Source organism: Aulostomus chinensis, chromosome 14 (genome assembly GCF_037954235.1).
Source record: "Aulostomus chinensis isolate RoL2024-O1b breed Wild chromosome 14, RoL_Achi_v1.0, whole genome shotgun sequence".
Lineage (NCBI taxonomy): Eukaryota > Metazoa > Chordata > Actinopteri > Syngnathiformes > Aulostomidae > Aulostomus > Aulostomus chinensis.
In genome coordinates this window covers 20,920,600-20,939,057 of record NC_141333.1, presented here as the reverse complement: position 1 = coordinate 20,939,057, position 18,458 = coordinate 20,920,600, and the positions used below count along the sequence as shown (strand labels likewise).

The following is an 18,458-nucleotide window of genomic DNA, read 5'->3' as shown; positions in this document are numbered from 1 at the left end:
AGCAGATGAGGGCAGCAGTCGGAGGAAGGAGAGAGATGAAGGGAAAGTTCATAGATGCAAAAATGAGGAGGACAAAGTTTGTGGATGTGCAACATGCAACAGTAGCCCTGAGGTGATGAAGCAGGACACATCCTGACGCTCCCCGCACATCAGCCGCTGGCTGATGTGCGGGGAGCGCAGCAGAGCCGGCGCAGCAGAGCCGTGGACCAGAGTTACACTCAGGGCCGCTTCAAGGAATTTGGGGGCCCCAAGCAAAACAGTGTTGGGACACATCGATTCCAGCGGTGAGCTAAAAAGATATCGTCATCCTTCAAATTACTGAGTTTATGTCCTGTAAGAGTGGACATTTATGTAGTAAATTCTGTTTTCTTTGATATTTGTCAGCGCTGGTATAAATTTATATCTTATGCACTCGTTACGTTGGGTTTTCAGCGGTTGCTCCAGTTCTGGAGTTTCTAAATTAAAAAGTCAGTTAGCGTCAGTTATTGAAGGGCTACTTCAAATTTGAGGCTGGTGGTCAGAGGGGTTTGGGGTTGTTTTGCCGGACCTGGTGATGTTGGAAGTTCGACGGCCGAGGTAACGGCTGATTACTGTCATTCACTGCAGGCAGAATTATGGGTCCACTTTGCCAGGTATTTTGTTAAGTTGGTGATTTATTCGCGTTTCCTAATGTCGAGTGTTGCCTGTGAGTAGTTTTATTTGTCCTGCGTTGGTTTTGCTGTTAGACTGAAACCTACCTGGTAAATGTCGTGAAGCTAGGTGGCTAATGCTACAGTAAGAAGCAGTGAGCTCTGGTCAGGCTGTGGCGAGGCGTTGGGCGTGACTCCTAAGTGACTTGAGCCCGTGGTGATGGCGCGCCAAGCTACTCATCAACGAGACAGCTGTGCTTAGGCTACTCGTGAGTTGTTCATCTTATCTCTTCATAAAAGCCAATGTGTGTGGACACGGCAGGACTCATAAGAACTAATTGAGAACCATTAAACAATTCTAATTGGCAGGTTGAGTGTCTGAGGCTGGTGGGGGCTGGTGACTGCTGCTGGCAGCGGTGGCTGCAAGTGGCAGCTACTACTGATGCCTGCCTCCTGGTGACTCGCTGGCTGCAGGAAAATGCTGGTGGTGCTGGAGGGAGGAGGCTGCTGAGGGTTGATGAGGAATGGAGGGGTTGCGTACATCCATGGCAATCAGAAAGGTATTGGCAGTGGCTGGATGGTATAGTCTTTGGTGCGGGACGTTGGGTCTTCTTCACCTTCTTGTTTTGACTCTTGCTGCCTTGGTGCCCTTTGCCCTTTGCGCTGATAACAGTGCTGATGCACTTCGCTGCAATCCCTAACCTCAGTCTTGCACATTTGGAGATGAGTTTTATCTTCAGGTCATGGCAGGATGGAAGGTTGCTATCCAGAAGCATGGCCTCCTCTTCCAGCTTTCCCACAACATTGGTGCACTCCATGAGAGAAGTCGTTGGCCTTGAACAGAAAAGCTGCCCCACGCGCTGGATGAGGGCGAAGACCTGACCAGGTGAGGTGCACCTTGTTAGAATTCCTTCAACAGCAGCAGGGCAGCGTTCACATTTGCTACATCTGTCTGTTTGTGTTTTAGGGCTGCAATGAACTCTTTGTGTGTGTGTGTGTGTGTGTGTGTGTGTGTGTGTGTGTGTGTGTGTGTGTGTGTGTGTGTGTGTGCTACATCTTAGCCTAGCAGGCTCCCCTGAACAGATCTGGACTGGGTAACAACGATGAACATCCATCAGGAAAGCAGACGCCTAACAAAGCAGCCGAGCTCAGCTTCAACTGTCACTTGTTAATCTGGACAGTGCAGAGGCGAATGAATGGAAGGGAGGAAGGGAAGGGATCCACTGGAGCCACCCCCGACCTTCCCTCCAGACCTTCAACACTTTACAAAGTCATGGCTGCAGGACGTTCAGATGTCAGCCCGCTGCCAACAAGCGTGACTGACACAAGCGAGGCAAACAGTAAAACCACGGTTGTCAGTGCTGCCATACTCCAAGCCGTTCAGGTGTTAACCCACAAAGCAGATAAACAAACTGAACAGCTGAAAAGTTTCGATAAGCGTATTGAAGCCAATGCGGCTACAAATGAGAACAAAAAAGAAAATGGTCTGCTCCAGAAAAAAGTGGAAGAGCTTCATAAAGCCACGCTCAAAATGAATATGAGGAAGAGGCCCGGTACAAGAGAAGGTGGAGCCTATGGTTGACAGGCCTTCCTAAAAAGGGTGGAGAAAACACGAGACAACTGTTATCAGGATCCTCACAAGAACTGTGCCTATGTAGGTGGACCATCTGGTGGACACTGTGTTACTGTTCACTGTCTGGGAAAAAAGAATTCCACTACTACATCAAACTCGCCGAAGCAAATCATCATCCAGCTCAGGATGAGGACCATGCAGGATGAAGTTTGGAACAAATCCAGAGGCACCAGTGTGCAGCGAGCTGCATATTCACTCGGAGGAGGTTTTTTCTCCAGAAGAGGGAGAGGTTCTCTCTAAGTCCAGGCCTGTGGTTTAGGAGGCCAGGAAGAAGGGGAGGGGAGCGTTGTTGAAGAAGGTCGTGCTCTGGTTGGTAACCGCCGTGTGGACCTGAGTGAATAATTCCATGGGGCTTATCTCGCTCCACGACAGGGACACTGGCTGTCTTCCACTGATGTGCTAGAGTTGAAATATTTTGAGGGTTGTTGCAGCAAATGCTTTTTAAAGAGCAGAGGTGCAATTTTATTTCCCTGCAAGAGACTCACTCATTGAAGGTGGACACACATTTTTGGAAGCAACAATGGGGAGACGTTGCCCTTCTCAGTCATGGAACATCCCACTCAGCCGGAGTTCTGATCCCACTGAAAACCTGGGAAGGTACAGAACCACACAAGTGACATTAATGGGCTTTGGCTTCTGGTGGAGGCCGAACTGAGTGGTGTCAACTCCATTCTGTTATGTGAGTCTGGCTATGAGAAAAAAGCACAAAACAAAATCATTTTTCTTCCCTGACTAAGTTAGTGGAGGAATGGACGGTAACGTACACTGATGGAGTTATAGTGGGGGAGACCGTCGTCTGGCCCTGACCTCAGTCTTCCTCCAAAGGGATTTTATTTCTAAGGGAGACTTAGTTGGCATTTGGAGATTGGGTAGTATCACTCCTATGCTTCATACCTGGTGCAGTTCTGCTGAGCATGGCCAGTGTTTATTTCTGCAAATACGATCAATGAGGTCCATAAAAGTGAAATGTCAGCTTCACCCTGACTGATCTCCGTGTGGTCACAATGTCTCTCCAGCTGGTGGGTGTGAACCCACACCGAAACTTTTATGGAAATTCTATAGAAATCTAGTCTAATGAAGGGGTTCTGGAGGGAAATCAAAAATTTGATTAAAGAACTTAATGATGAAGAAATGCCATCTTTGACTAAACGGGTTTAAATTCAAAACTAGAGAAATTGCCGAGTAAATACAACTCTAGAGTTAAAAAATTAGTCATGATTGCAACAAACTATGTCTTAAACTGACTTTTCATCAGATGAACAGGTCTCTTATCCTATGAGAAAGCAAAAGGGGGTTTGTTCGCTCGAGAGCCCGATGGATGGAAGAAGGCGAAAAATTCCTTCTTATTTCTTTGGTCTGGAAAAACAAAGACAAACAAAAAGAAAATTAATAGGCTACTTGTTAATAATGTTAGAACTGATGATCAAGATCAAGTCCACGAGGAAATAAAAAACCTTCCATAATAATCTATAGAAATCCAAATTTGCCGGGGATGATTGGGAAAAAATTGATGAGGGTCTTTGCGCAACGTATGGAGGAGGAGCTTAGAAGTGGAGAGTTAGAGTTAGCAATCAAATGGATGCCAAAGGGAACATCTCCTGGACTTGATGGTCTGGAATTCTACACCTTCTTTCCGAAAGCTATCAGAGAACTGCTCTATTTGCCCTTCGGGATAGGTGTCCCCTGGCCGCCCGTCTTCTACAAGACCATGGTGTTACCACCTTAATCCCAAAGCCCAAGAAAGATAAATTGTCACTTGAAAATTGGAGGCCGGTTACCTCCTTCTGTAATGATTCTCAATTATTAGCATGTGTGCTCATGTAGATTAGACATGGGTTTAAATGGGACTGTTGATGAGTGTCAATCAGCTTTTGTGACAGGTGGAACCGTACACAACCAAACGAGACTGATTCTTGTAGGAATTAAATTAACAGATACTGTGGATTAGGAGTTTTAGTCTCAGGAAGCATTTTGTCAATCACATGAGTTTCTATGACCATCTCCTGACCTCAAGGAACAAATGACAAAGGTCTTAAGAAGGTATTGCTAGAAGAAAACATGAAGGGAAAGAAAGTAGGGAAGACAAAGATGGACTGGCAAGCTTATCAAAGGTGGGAAAGAGAAGAAGCTAAGTCGGTAACAGGATTGATGTTGAAGCAAGAAATGAAAGGAGAGAGTACATGTGAAAGAAAGGAGGAAAATGTAGGGCTAGAAATCAAGAAATGGCTCTGCCTCCTCCATATGCTGTCTCCACGCCTGCAGCCCCTCCTCCAGAAAACACTTCTCTACAGGGGACCACAGCAGCAACTGACCCCCAACAAGGAACTTCTGAAGGAAAGGAGGAACACAGAGATTTGTACCCTGACCTGTCTGTTCTCTCTCTGACTCCAAAAACCCAGCACATTGTTTCTCCCAAGAAACCTAGAGCAGCATCTCTCAACTACTGGTTACGGAGTCAAGAAGATAAAGGGGGTGTACCCCAAATGCCTATGACGATGTTTCCCAACCCCAACCACGACCAACAGGGGATGATGCACATGCACACTGGGATCCAGAAGTGTTTGTGTACAGGCCATGGCATCCAGATGAACTCAAGGAAATGGCTGAGGAGCTACCTGATCCACGAAAGACCGGAGGGGAAAAATGGGTCACAGCTATGCATCGGTTCATGTTCTACCAGCAGGGGGGCCAACAGCATCATGTACCAAGACAAAGGTCTCACCAGACAGGCAGAGGAAGGAAAAGAATGAATCCACAGCCTGTGGGTCCAGGGCGGACTGATGGGAAGTTGAGATGCTACAAATGCGAAGGCTACGGGCACATCTCAAGTAACTGTACTACCCCAGACAACTTCCAACAAGACGACTCCTGGCTGCATGCACCACCTGAAGAACTGTCTGTCCACTCTCCTGGACTCCCAGTGACACAACCATAGGAGACAGCGGAGGCAGGTCAGAGCACCGAGCAGCACATTGACATAAGTACACACCCTGACACTTATAGCAATGCTGATAAACCAGTTATCCTGTTCACCCTGACTCACAATTCTTGTTTGCTTTCACTTTCAATGGTAAATGTTAAACTTGGACGTGAATTGTTTGCACTAACCTGGGCTTTCATTCCAGGTAAAGGACAAGTTGCTACAGTCTACATTCTCATTTTCAATATGCATTTAATGCTTTTCATAACTTCCATGCATTGTGGAAAACCGTGGTTTCCTCACCTCTACAGGTAAATCCATTGCTCTCATTATTACAATTAATCTTCTGTCTACCAGCCTCAACAGCAGTATGCAAATGTCCAGCTCACACAGGGTCAGCTGACCCAGTGTCACAGGATAATGCAGCCGCAGATGCAGCACTGTTTCAAAATCTGCTCTCTCACCTGTCTCCCCCATGTTGCAACTACCCTTCTCTATCTAGAATAACATTTTTTCCGCTTAATGATGTCAATGAACACTTATCATCGAGAGCGCAAGGAGACACAAAAGGGAGAAGTGCACCGGTACAGCATCAGGAGACCCCAGGAGAAGATGACATCGAAACAGCCGAGACAAAACAGTGGATAATGAGTTTGTGTAACTATGGTTTGCTTTGGTTTTGTTTTTTGTTCTGGTTTTGTTTTTTTCCTTCTTCTCTCCTTGGGTCTGTGATCAATGATTTGTCACAATTAAGATTTAATGTAATTCCTAAATATGTGTTGTTGACACATTGTGTCAAAAGGGAGGAATGTAGGAATTAAATTAGCAGATACTGTGGATTAGGAGTATAAATCTCAGAAAGCATTTTGTCAATCACATGAGTTTCTATGACCATCTCCTGACCTCAAGGAACAAATGGACAACAGTAGCAGACAGGATGAAGGGGGGGTGAGAAGCAGCTGATGAACAGGTGACAGTCGTTGCTGTGATGGGGAAACCATCTGCCCTTTGTTGTTGAATGGTATAAAGGTTGAGACATTGTAAAGATTGGCAGAGAACAGTCAGCAGTCTTCTCTCCATGCTGCATGCATTAAAGAGACTTGATTCATCACACCAAGTCTGTAATTCTTCAGAGAATTAGCAACTCTCAACAGTCTACAAGGAGAATTTCCCTTACATTCTTGATATGCTGGACGACCGTGATTGGATTAAAACAAACAGTTTTGTATTGTTTTTAGATTTTTCAAGTTATTGGACCATCTTGAAGTTCCATTTATGTTGAAGACATAACCCTAACCACAGGTTAGCCTCTGTAACATTGTGAAGATGCCACGCACTGACATCACCCGCTCAGCCTCTCAGGTTGCCACACCTCAACCTGGTGGCTGGCGGGAAAGTTTTTATTCGTCTTTGTTCTGTCCCATCTCCACGTGGAACAGAGGGAGGAAGAAAATGACATTCTTCAGCACATAGGCTCTGAATCCCAACAAACTGATATTTTTCATTTTTTTAATTAACCATATCAACATCCTATTCAGGGTTGTAGGGGGGTGGAGCCTATGTGTTCATCCTGGACAGGTCACCAGTCCATGGCAGGGCCAACACATAGAGACAGACAACCATTGGCTCTCCCAGCCACGCCTACGGTCAATTTAGAGTCTGGATTAACCTGGTCCCTCTTGATGTCTTTGGACTGTGGAGGAAGCTGGAGTACCAGAGAGAACCCAGCAGGAACAGGGAGAACATGGAGACTCACCCAGAAAGACCCCCTGCTGCAGCCGGGGCTCCACCCACAACCTTCTTGCTTCTTGCTTCCCTGCTGCCCTAACCCTAACCCTAACCCTAACCCTAACCCTAATCCTAACCCTAATCCTATATCTAACTTCCTAAATAAAAGATTAACATTTGAGGTGGATTTCTGCTCCTCCTGCAATAACGAAGATGAAACTATTGAATATCTTTTTTTTCATGTCTCTCTTTCTTTTCGGTCAGAAATAGAGAATTGGATTTCCCTAAAAATAACAGATGTTCCATCCTTTGAATGACATCCTACTGTTTATTACATGGACAATTTGGCTTTTTCAGTTTCAGTTATTATTAATATTACGTTCCTACAGGGTAAATATTGTATCCGTTGTGCAAAATGGAGAAATACTAAGCGGTCTTTTGTTAGCGTCATAAATGATGTTACTTTTTTTCAGCGCTGAAAAAACTGCAAACAAGAAACATTAATAGAAAGATACGTTTGGACGTTGCTCAAAATTTGCTATTTTCTATTTGGAATGCGTGTGTAGGGTTGTGTTTACGTGTACATAACTTCTTATCTTCTGCCACTGATATAAGAGGCCACAATATAAATAGAATTGGTTTTCCCTTACAGCTCTGTTCTTAATGTGTCTTTGTCCCAGACTTTCCTAGCAGCTGGAGTCAGTTTGTTTTCCTCTTTCTGTGCCTCTGCACTGCTTTCAGCGCCTTCCTTTGGTTTCAAGAATGCCCTGTTAAATTTTACCGTCTCTTAGAAATATTGTGTCTGGTTTTCATACATGAATCACGGTAATTAATTGTGATCTATGGTTCATATCCTCATCAAGAGTTCGTTTTTTTTGGTGTTTTGTAAATGTTCAATGAAGTTCAAAAGTTTAAAAACAATGAAATAAAAGCGCAGGAACCATTTTAAGGATTTACGGTAGTCGCGTTTAGACTCCAGTCCAGTAAGCGGCGGTAGTGCTCTAAGAATGTCCAACCGCCATTAAATATTAGAAGAAGAAGAAGAAGAAGAAGAAGAAGAAGCAGCAGCAGCACCAGCTTGCTGTATGGCAGCGACTGCAAAACACCACTGAAGAAGAAGGAAACTTCCATGGAGACGAGGGACGCCAGAGTTAGAAGTCTATGACTAGGACTCTTTTTTTACACATACAAGTAGTTTTACACATACAAGTAATGCCTAACCCTAACTAATAATGATGAGTCGGTCTGCTTGAGATTACATGGAGTTGTTGAAGCTCCATTCACATCTATGACGCTCTTTTACAGCAGCACGTAGCGTTAGATTAGCTAGTTAGCCAGCTAACATGCTAGCGGCTGGCTAGCTCCTGCTGGAACATGGAGGTTTGTTACAGACCTTCATCCGTTCTATAGTCGTTAGCATCACTCCGTGGAGATGTGGGACCGAGGAAGCAGGGCTCTGGACCGGGCTCAGGCGCTGCTCTCCGCCAGGAGGACCAGCGGAGGTTCCACCGCTCCAACCCTGACGGTGAGCTCCAGCTCCGCGCGTCTCCTCTGTAGTTGTGTTGGACCGGGACAATCCACACACTGACCCTGTCTTGCTGTCCTGTTCCCCTAGGTTCCCGTCGGGGGGTCCACCAAAACTAGATCTGCTCCTTCAAATTCACAGCCTTTATTCCTGAGTGACCCGTCCAGCTCGGGCTCTGAGCCCGAAGGTCGCCACAGTAACCTGGGAGGAGAGAAGGATTCCCCCAAGGTAACAAACCAAAGAAGGCCAAGTGGCTTGAAGTGTAAAATACAAACAGCTTCATGGTTTTTCTCTGGTTGGACCATCAGGGAGGGAGAGGGAACCGGTTCTTGAAGAGAGCTCCACCACCTGCTCTAGACAGCAGACGGGACCAAACAAATCCGATTCCTGAACCCAGGTACACCTTTGTAGCTTTGACTGGGAGAACCCAATAGTTTCCTTTATTTCCTCAAGACCATGCAAGAAGGGGGACACACACAAACCTGCACTGAACTGATTTACTGGCTTCAGTTTGATCATGAAGAGTAAATGTCCATCCGTGCATCTTCAACAGGGCCAGCAGGAGTCTGTTACTGCAGTTGATGTCGAGTCACACGATTCTGAACCCACAGCCTCCAGATGACCTTCTCAGCCAGTTCTCCCTCTTCCAGTTACAGTGGACACCCACAGGTGTTCATAGAAAGAATCACTCCAGATGAACAAACTGGGGGCAAATTAAGAAATATCAAATAAAAATTTTGAATAAATCAAATAATAAGCACAAAACAAAAGGGAGGGTTAGTGTTATACATGATGAGTTGGTTGTACTGCTCATTTTAGGGTTTTGTTTTGGCTCACTCAAGCTCCATTGACCTTGGCAGTTCTTCTGCGGTCTAAATCTGGTGGTGCAGAGCTCCTGGCTGGAGCGCTGCTGGGTGGACCTACAGAAATGGACGTTACTGTTGGTGGCTGCTCGTGTTGTTGTTGTCATGCTGGAGTTGTTGTTTCTTTGCTGTGTTCTGCTGTGCGCTGCGTTTCCTGTGGTGGGAGAACCAAGTGATCTGACATGGATCCAGCAGTGAGGAACAAACTGCGATCACAACTCTTCACAGTATATCACACAGACAACGTACATGGTCCTCATGCTGGGCAGTCGTTGGGTCCAAAAAGGTTTACTTCAGTCAGCAGCTGCATTTCCAGCATCTTTTAAACTAGTCTGAGCTGGATCAGTGGACCTCATGTCTGGATCTGTTGATGTGACTGCATGTCCTCCTCCATCTTCATCCATCTCTCTCTTCTCCTCTGCTCAGGTGGCTCTTGTCCTCCCAGCGTTGCACTCAAACTGCTGCTCTGAGAAGATTGGCTCAAATCGAGAGCCGCATCAGCAATAGGAAGCAGATTCAGCAGGCCAAACCTGTCCCCGGTCTATCCTCGCACCTGGCAGTCTCAGCAATAGTGAACTCCCAGTCCCGGGAAGCCCCTGTGTCCCCCCCATCACGGTCCAGCAGTGGGAGGGAGAAACATTTCCTCAAGAGCAAGAGAGCTGCTGCTGAATCTGCAGGAGACCTCGATGTTGGTGTCAGGTTGAGGACTGCTGATGAGTCTTCAGTAAATTTGAGGACAAAGTCAGCGAGCGCAAGAATCAGTGTGAGCAGTGATGAAGAGGACATGAGGAAGCTGCTCGGAGACCCACCTGATGGCCGCTCAGCCCCCAGAACAGCTAACAAGGTACACTTGAACCACGCTGGTTCCCTCATCTACAGGCTGATGGCTGAGTTAGAGCTACGTCCCTCCCAGTGAGCTCGTGCCCCACCATCAGCTGCCCCCCAGAGAGGGGACTGATGCCAGAGGCACATTCTGTTCGAGTTGGAGTCAGAAAACTAGTCTCAGCCTAGAGCTCAGGAAGAGACCGGCACACGCAGACTGAGAGGGTTTGGTTTGTTCCTGTTGGTCCTCAGAGCAAAACACCAAAAAATTAAAACCCTAATGCAGACGCGTCCAGACCCGACAGAAGCAGCTGCTCGTGCTCTGGTGGAGTCTAGTGCAGCCCCCCCGTAGACACGGAGCTACTGTTCCCCTGAATGCATCCTCCAACCACAGTATTAAGAGAAGTAAAACCCGTCCAGGGTTTTTCCATCGGCCTCCAACTGTTCAGGAGTAGCTTGCTGGTGCTGTCAGCTTCTTCATTCCTGTCAGTTTGGTCACGACTCCAAAGCTTTGCTTCTTCACAGATACCCAGCAGAAGCAGTCAGAGGGTCCAGACCACACCTCCAACCACTGCTGTCCATCCCTCAGGGTCCCAGAACCCAGCTCCACCTGGCTCCCCCGCCCCGTCTGTGGTCTGCTCATCCCTCTGTCCTGTCTCCCTCTCTCCTGGGAGTTCACCACGCTCCACCCCCTCCATGTCAGGCCACCAGAAAGTGCTTTCCCTGGACGAGCTCTTCCTCGTGAGGCCTGGCTCCGATGTTCCCCTCAGCGAGACAGACCCAGACTCCTCTGAGTGTGAGTGGAGGTCAAATATAGAGGCGTCAAAGGCACGTGGCTAGATGGGTGTTAGTGGGACCTGCTGTCAAGGGTCAGAAAGACGCTTCAGCCCTAGCATGAATTAATGTTGATGCCTTTTCTGAAGGGTTCTAAAAACAGTCCTCCAGGAAACAGCACCTGGACCAGCACTGGGTCACTCAGGGCTGGTTGCTAGTAATGTCCATGTGATGTTGTCTCACAGTTGACGTCAGGATAAAGACGGTGGACCAGCTTGGATTTACTGAGGGACCACCAGGGATGGAGGTAGGACATGAAACAAGTCAAGCATGGAGTTGAGTGGAATCCAGTTACAAGTTCTTTAGGCTTTAGGCTGAGATGTGGAGCAACATTAGCATCACTCCCACTGCTGATGGTGTTAGGTGAGGATGTTTCCTGCTGTCTACACAGGGGGAAGCTGATCTTAGTGGCCCCCCTTCTGGATCCCCAATCAGCCCTCGGCAGACGGAGGAGGGACTGGACTACCAGAGTGACTTTGAGACTTTGAGCAGAACAGAAACCAACAGCAGCAGCAGCCAGGTGTCAGAGCACCTGCTAGGAGACAGGGAGGAAGACGAGAGTGAGCCGCAGGTCAGGGTGGAGGCCCGGGATTCAGTCCGGCCTCCTTGGAGGACCGGAGATCACTCAGACCATTTCTTGGACTCAGGTCACTCCTGCACCTCACGGACATTAGATGACAGTCACACATCAGGGTCACACTGCAGTGGCAGGTCCATCAGGTCCTCCAGATCCACCAGGTCCTCCAGATCCACCAGGTCCTCCAGATCCACTAGGTCCTCCAGATCCACCAGGTCCTCCAGATCACAAAGTGACTGGAATGCGGCTCCAAATAAAACCGTTTTAAAAGAGGCAGCGGTACAGACTCAGCCTGATCCACAGGTGTACGCCTGGTCAGCAGGTGAGTCTGCCTTTTGATGGGCCACCTATCACTAGCCCTGTAGTCATGGCAACACTGCCAATAGTTACTTTTACATGCACGTTGTTATTTTTACAAAAATGACAATATTAGAACTGTAATAAAGGCTTGGTAGTCTGGCCCGTGTTCCAGCGCCTCCTGATGAAGACGTCTGGATTTTAGCTGGATTTTATTGGCATTTTGGACATGAACACATTCAGAATATGAGTCAGCAGTTTAGGACCTGCCGACTCACCTGTTGGTGGCCAGATGTGTTCATGGGCCAGCTTGATGCTTTCATGTAGACAACTGACAAGCCAGAGAACTCCTGTAACTTTCCCAGCACAAAGTGGTCTGATGACATCATCACACAGTAAGGAAACAGTAGAATATCTCCTGTGTCTCCTGGTGGCACGAGAACAAGGCATCATAGTGGGTGATACTTCAACTGGACTGGAGGGGGACAACAGAACTTTGGTTCCGTCATCAGTGGTTCTGACAATTCTTGTTCAGCGGCTGTGTGTGATCAGAATTATTGGTGGAACGTTGGTTTTCATCATCCGTGTCAAAAATTTAGTGGGACTGTGCATTTTAGAATGAGTGCAACATGCAGACTGGTAGTGGAATATTGACGCAGACAAAGCACCTGACACCTGCTGTTTTCCTCTCTGGCTCCGCCTCTCTCCAGGTTTGGCTACTTGGGGACCTGCAGTGGGCTGGACCTACAGGAACGCCACCCCTGTGCCTGCTCATTCTATCACTGAAGGTGAGACCCAAATAAACTGAACTATGACTTCAAAGCAGTTCTAAAAATTAGGTACTTAAGTAGCTCAAACCAAAGTGGATCAAGGAGACCTGGACTCTCCAGACCCCCTGGAGAGTTGGTGACAGACGTTTCTGGACAGTTTAGCTGCTGTTAGCATCAGTCTCCTTCCTGCATTCTGGAGTCACTAAGAAGTGATGGAGGAGGGAAAACATCCTTGTGAGCTGAGTACTTCTGTTAGTGAGTACTTGGGAGGCAAAAACACCTTGGATGGAGTATCACTTTACTGCCCCTAGAAAGCCCGGAGGTTTCCTGGCAGGACCCTTCGAAGTGTGCTGGTCCATGCAGGACCAGCTGACCAATGCAGCCACTCACAAAGCTGTTGTCATGACTACCAGCCAGTCACCCTATTTCAGTGAATGTCTGTGTCAACCCCCAGCCCTCAGGCCCTGGGATCCAGCTGTGGATGACGTCACTGAAATGCTGAAACAGCAGCTTGAGTTGACGAGGCAGTTCATTGAAAACAGCCGCCGACTTCACTCTGGCGTGATGAAGAGCCTGGAACCACCCAACTACAGATACACCAGTCTGAAGGACACCATGAAGGTAACACACGCACACACACACACGCACTGTGTATGTTTGAGGATCTTCCTCTTTACCTCGTCAGTCGATCGGCTCTCCAAAATGAATCCGTTTGTGTGATCCTGACGCAGCAGCAGGTCTGGTGAGGCGCCGCCTCCCTGCGGAGGACCGTGAGGGACCAGTGACACTGAAACAAACCTGGTCACTCTTTCAACAGACATCCCTGATGTGTCTTAATGTGGACTTCTAAATCTCTAAACACTGACCTGCATGTGTGCTATTGTTTGCAGTCCATCCATCAGCTCAGACCCCCCCGGCTGACCCTGGAGCAGGGCCTCCTCCAGGACACCACCGACTGAAGAGACGGTTGCCGTGTCCCTCCAGTAGCTGCCTGGACAGTTTTCTAGTCTTCACACATGAGAAGGGTTGTGTTCAGAGTCAACGACCGCTATCGTGGGCCAAGGGGTGAAGAAATGAGTTGAGGTCTTGTACAGATTCAGTTTGTAAGAGAAAATAAAGCCTGTAAAGCATGGATGAGACACAAGAGCTACTACTGGTAGGAGTGGAACCCCTGTTGGATTTCTAAAACATTAAAATCTAATCTTGATCAAGCGCATGGTTACGTCCTGCACTGAACCCTTCCAAGTGAGTCCTTCAAATCACTTCATGAGTGTTTGTACGAAATGAAGCTCGTCAAACTCAGGACTTTCATGTCACGAGGAGAGAGAAAGTGACAAGGAAGGATGAGCACAACGCAAGGGAGTAACAAAATGTTTATTTAAAAAACAAGCCAGCTCAAACGCAGTCCTACGGACGCAACGCCACCCACGATACTCAGATGTTAGTGCAGGTGAGGGAACGGCGACGGCGTCGTCATGGGACCGTGGTGACGTAGGAGGGCCATGTGGTGGTGTGAAGGCACAAATCTAGGTCAGGGTGTGGGGGTCAGTAGGGCTCGTTGAAGGGGTAGTGAGGGTGTCCTGCGTCCCGAGGGACCCGCCCTCCCTCCACCTGCAACAGCCAACCACAGCTCGAGGTTACTGCCGGGGCCGGGGCCGGTACATGAGGGAGACGGCACACGACATCGAGGCTACGTACTTGAACCATTGGTACTATGTAGCGCCAGCCTCGGTTCAGTTCTGTAATACTCTGCATTTCCTCGGCTTCCAGCGTGAAGTCAAACACCTGAAAATAAAAACACCAGAAGAACATGGATACCTCGCTGCTCACGCGCCGCTGGAACTGGAGCAGGTGTGGCGGGGCGAGGCTGGGACACATTCAGGGTTCTAGAACCTCATCGGGGAGAATATGAGTGTGACATGTTCAACTCCACCTGAATATTCTCTCTGATGCGACACTCTGTCACGCTCTTGGGAATCGTAACCACTCCTCGCTGGGTCTGCCACCTGCAAACGACACACACCTTCACCAGAATGTTCCACGGGTGGAACTCTGATCACACCACCGAGAGTTTCAGCCCCGTCACCACAAACCATACAGAGCCGATGAGGACGGGACCGCAAGAATCCCATCAGTCCAGCAGCTGCAGCGATGCATCGCTGGAGGTCATCAGACCTGGTGCCGACAGAAGAACTCGCCAAGCAGCTGCTCTCTGAAGCTCACTTCTGCGTCACGCGTGATCAACTTTGACACGCTAAAACCATGAAGCTTCTAACTCAGTCAATATGGAGGATAAGAACCCAGCAGCAAGACACAAGGTACAATTACTGCTGTTGACATCAGTGGTACCTCAAAGAGAGATTCTACTGCTGAGGAGCGTCCCTGGACAAATGTGTCACGAGTGAAGTCAGAATCACCTCAGAATTATTTGAGCAGGAGACTTTTTGTATTTCACTGCGAGGGACGTGATCAGGGGCTCGCTGAGCAGGACGGGTTCATCCGGATGCTTCCAGGCCCGGTCAGGAGACCCAAGAGGGCTGTAGGCTGTCATCACCAGGCCCCGGTCCCGGCAGTGCGCCAGCAGTTCTACCTGGGCCAGATAGGGGTGGCTCTCCACCTGCACAACCAAAACAGAAGTTCTGCAGAGTTAAGGTCCGATTCAGCACCAGAGCTTCTCACATCCAGGTTCTGTCTGATGTTCTGAACTGATGGTTGGTGTTGCCATCATTCATCTTTGATTTAGAGCACACATAAGCACCAGAACCAGCCCTGTCTGCACCCTCCTCAAAGGAAAAAGAATACGTTATTCTGAGTCCTCCACACACCCCTCAGTGGGCGCCCTGTAGCGACATGATGTCACTCTGCTAACGAGTACCTGAAGGACCGTAGGTTTGATGCTGGCCACAGACAGGATGTCATCCATCTGTCGACTGTTGAAGTTGGACAGGCCGATGGCCCGGACGAGACCCTTCCCCACCAGCTTCTCCATGGCCGCCCAGGTCAGCTTGTAGTCGATGTCGTCGTACAGCAGAGCGCCGTCCTCCGTCTTAGGGAAGGGAACGTCTCCCCGTCTGGTGGGTCAGAGGAGTCACACCCGGGAGTGTTAGTCCAGCTGAGCTCTACAGACTCGCTGAGTTAAAAAAGGAAAACTGCTGATGCATGTTACGCGCTAACTTGATGACTCAGAACGTTCATCATGCTTGCAGTGGCGTCTCTGCCTCTGTGTCATTATGTCATCTAGAGAAAACTAACGTGGTTTTGGGTGCATATGGGGGGGTGACCTCAGAGGAGGCGGAGCTCACTGGAAGGCATAGGGCCAGTGGATGAGGTAGAGGTCCAGATACTCCAGCTTCAGGTCCTTCAGGGTTTTCAGGAGGGCCGGCTCCACGTCCTCGGGCTGGTGTCGGGTGTTCCACAGCTTGGAGGTGATGAACACGTCCTCGCGCCTCAGAGCCTGGAGCACAAGATGAGGCCAGGCTGAGCGGGACAGCAGCGACATTCAGCACCACAGCGGAGGTCGTGAAACGTTCAGCTGCTTACGTGTCCGGGGCCCAGCGTCTCCTGGAGGGCGTCTCCGATCTCCACCTCGTTACCGTAGATGGCTGCACAGTCGATATGGCGATAGCCAGCCTGCAGGGCCCAGAGGACGGCTTGTTTCACCTGAGCACACAAACACACCTGTAAACACACCTGGTCAAGATCAAGACCCCGGAACCTCCAACATATGAGCGCCTTTAGTTTCCTGCTTCCAAAGAAGCACTTCCACCATCTTCACCGTGTTTTCACTGTTGGTCTCAGTTTGTGTGACAGATCTTAAACTGGTCACGTCTTATCGTGACGTCACCGTGACTCCAGAAGTATTTTCAGGGAATGAAACTTTTTGACCTGCGGCCGGCAGAGATTCACAACCAGGAGTACAGATCGTGTCTCGATTCAGTCCCGGGACAGTTAGCGGTTCTGAAACTTCTGATAGTTGTCTAACCCGACTAGATCATCTGCTGTGTGTGGAGGAGAACCGTGGAGCATCTACCTTCCCCGGCTCACTCTTCCACGTCCCCAGTCCCAGCAGGGGCATCTTCCGCCCGGTGTTGAGGACCGCGAAGTCGTTCATGCTTCCCAGGAGCACCTGAGAGAAGAAGAGCGAGAGGTCAACTCAGCTGAGGAAGAAGCAGTTCACAAACGGACTGATGACATCAGCAGACGCGCAGAGCACCTGAGACACCTGCTGGGAGGACAGACTCAGGTGGCGCCACCTGGAGGCGGAACAGCAGCACTGAGTTACTCGCTTCCTCCAGCTGTGAGCAGGGGATCAGAGCAGCTGGCGCTCTGGTTGGCAATGACGATCTGATCACATGACCGCATGTATTGCGATACTACAAGATACTGCGATACTCTCCTAAGTACACAATTGCTGGAGTGTGATTATTAACCTGCAATGTCATCGTCCCGGGTTAGCGCTACAGAGACCGCCACACCTCAGCTGCACGAGCTCAGAAGCATCTGATCACACCTATGAGGACCCGGACCGGACGGGGGGGGGGGGGGGGGGGGTGTCACGGGCTACTTTAGACACACGCACGAGCGCGCGCAGACAGTTAGCTTAGCATCGACAGGACATCACCGCCAGTTTCAATTCACGCCTGCGCCTTCATCATGATCCGGTTTCGGGTCCCGCCTACGAACTCACCGTCTCACGAGCTCTTCTGCCTGACCCTCCTCGCGCCACTGAGTCCGGGTTGAAAGTCTGGACTGTCGTAAACTGCTAAGCGTTTTAAAACACCTCCTCTTGTTGCTGACATTCCTTTTCCGGGATGAACATTCCTCCATTTCCGGTGAAATGACCGACTTCCTCCTAAGAAGTCTGCTACACTTCCGGCCACCCGGGGGAGGTATTGGCTTCTGAACAGAGGAGAACCCGTATCTGAGGATCAGCTGAACTGGAAACCTGCTGAAAGCAGGAGATCCTGATGCTGGGAGTCCAGCGTCTGTGCCGGCTCTCAGAATGGAGATGCCCTGCTGACACCTGGCGTGACAGGCAGCCCATGGTGAATGATGGGACGTCTTGAGTGTAATTCTCAATCCCAATATTAATCGTCAGATGCATGAGCAGCAGTTACAGGCGGGCGGCGTGGGGCGGCGCCGCCTGGCCTGAGGCCCACACCCAGGAACAGCTTCTCAGCACGAGCAAAACAGAAGCTCCTGACTTGCTTGTGTATCACATTCCCCTGGGATCAGGAGATTTGAGCACTTTGTGCTTTTGTTTAGTTCCCTGGTCCTGGTCCTGGTCCAGTCCTGGTCCAGTCCTGGATGTGTCTCACTCTGTCATCACCTCCATCACCACCTTCCTCCTCAGGGCCCTGAACTCCTTGTTACTGCAGTATTTTTTTGAACCACTCCTAGTTTTTTTACTCGTAGAGGGTTTTGTAGTTCGCCATTATATGAAGGAGAAGAAGCAGCAGCTCCCAGGAGCACACACACCTGGAGGGACGTCCCAATCACGTTGGAGCACCTTAGACTCAAAGCATTTACGGCGCGTCGATGATGAAAGTTTGATGGGCTCAGTAGAAGTGTCTCTGGCCTCGTGATGACCTTCACCTGCTCACCTCAGTTTCTACTGCAGTTGGCAGCTGACTCGTTTGTGATCCACAGGTTGAAGGTACATTTGAAGCGGATCGGTGCCGATCACCACTGAACTTCTGATGCCACAGCATCCAAGCAGAGGAGGTCGTGTTACATCCCGTCAGAATTCAGCAGGTGGTTTTTGACCTTCATCCTGGTTCTTTTAATTATGGACAGCAAAATATTTCTGAAATTCCACAACCGCCTGCCTGTCATCAGATGGCGAGGTGTGATTGAGGTG

At 49.1% G+C, this 18,458-nt stretch overlaps 3 protein-coding genes and 1 long non-coding RNA gene across 4 annotated transcripts in view; 2 read left to right on the top strand and 2 right to left on the bottom strand.

The window, feature by feature from the left end:
- LOC147250118 (excitatory amino acid transporter 5-like) overlaps positions 1–8,588 on the bottom strand; it is a 40,933-nt gene extending 32,345 nt beyond the window's left edge. Inside the window, exon 1 of the mRNA XM_086224293.1 lies at positions 8,304–8,588. The gene's annotated coding sequence lies outside the window, so the exon portion shown is untranslated. The remainder of the gene's footprint in view (positions 1–8,303) is intronic.
- LOC147250119 (uncharacterized) lies at positions 5,009–6,193 on the top strand. The gene is made up of 3 exons (XR_015119307.1): positions 5,009–5,213; positions 5,388–5,493; positions 5,685–6,193. It is a non-coding gene; the product is annotated as an uncharacterized LOC147250119 (long non-coding RNA).
- Positions 8,003–13,797, top strand: c14h19orf44 (chromosome 14 C19orf44 homolog). Its single transcript, XM_086224288.1, has 10 exons — positions 8,003–8,435; positions 8,526–8,663; positions 8,744–8,832; positions 9,725–10,142; positions 10,646–10,916; positions 11,140–11,201; positions 11,346–11,853; positions 12,539–12,616; positions 13,053–13,219; positions 13,489–13,797. Exons 1-10 carry the CDS (start codon positions 8,343–8,345, stop codon positions 13,555–13,557), a joined length of 1,893 nt encoding a protein of 630 aa, XP_086080414.1. The 5' UTR covers positions 8,003–8,342; the 3' UTR covers positions 13,558–13,797.
- A 156-nt stretch (positions 13,798–13,953) lies between these two features.
- Positions 13,954–17,441, bottom strand: akr1a1b (aldo-keto reductase family 1, member A1b (aldehyde reductase)). Its single transcript, XM_086223467.1, has 9 exons — positions 17,286–17,441; positions 16,629–16,724; positions 16,139–16,258; positions 15,901–16,052; positions 15,474–15,669; positions 15,016–15,215; positions 14,532–14,604; positions 14,297–14,383; positions 13,954–14,209 (listed from the first exon to the last, which is right to left on the bottom strand). The coding sequence occupies exons 2-9, from the start codon at positions 16,707–16,709 to the stop codon at positions 14,144–14,146; spliced, it is 975 nt and encodes a 324-aa protein (XP_086079593.1). The 5' UTR covers positions 16,710–16,724; positions 17,286–17,441; the 3' UTR covers positions 13,954–14,143.
- Between the last annotated feature and the right edge of the window lie 1,017 nt (positions 17,442–18,458).

Coding starts and splice junctions, on each gene's coding strand:
- akr1a1b (XM_086223467.1), bottom strand. CDS start 16,709: ATGAACGACTTCGCGGTCCTCAACACCGGGCGGAAGATGCCCCTGCTG. Junction 16,259..16,628: donor GGAAGAGTGAGCCGGGGAAG/GTAGATGCTCCA, acceptor TTGTGTGCTCAG/GTGAAACAAGCCGTCCTCTG. Junction 14,605..15,015: donor CCTGCTCAAATAATTCTGAG/GTGATTCTGACT, acceptor TGTCGTTTGCAG/GTGGCAGACCCAGCGAGGAG.
- c14h19orf44 (XM_086224288.1), top strand. CDS start 8,343: ATGTGGGACCGAGGAAGCAGGGCTCTGGACCGGGCTCAGGCGCTGCTC. Junction 10,143..10,645: donor CCCCCAGAACAGCTAACAAG/GTACACTTGAAC, acceptor GCTTCTTCACAG/ATACCCAGCAGAAGCAGTCA. Junction 13,220..13,488: donor GTCTGAAGGACACCATGAAG/GTAACACACGCA, acceptor TATTGTTTGCAG/TCCATCCATCAGCTCAGACC.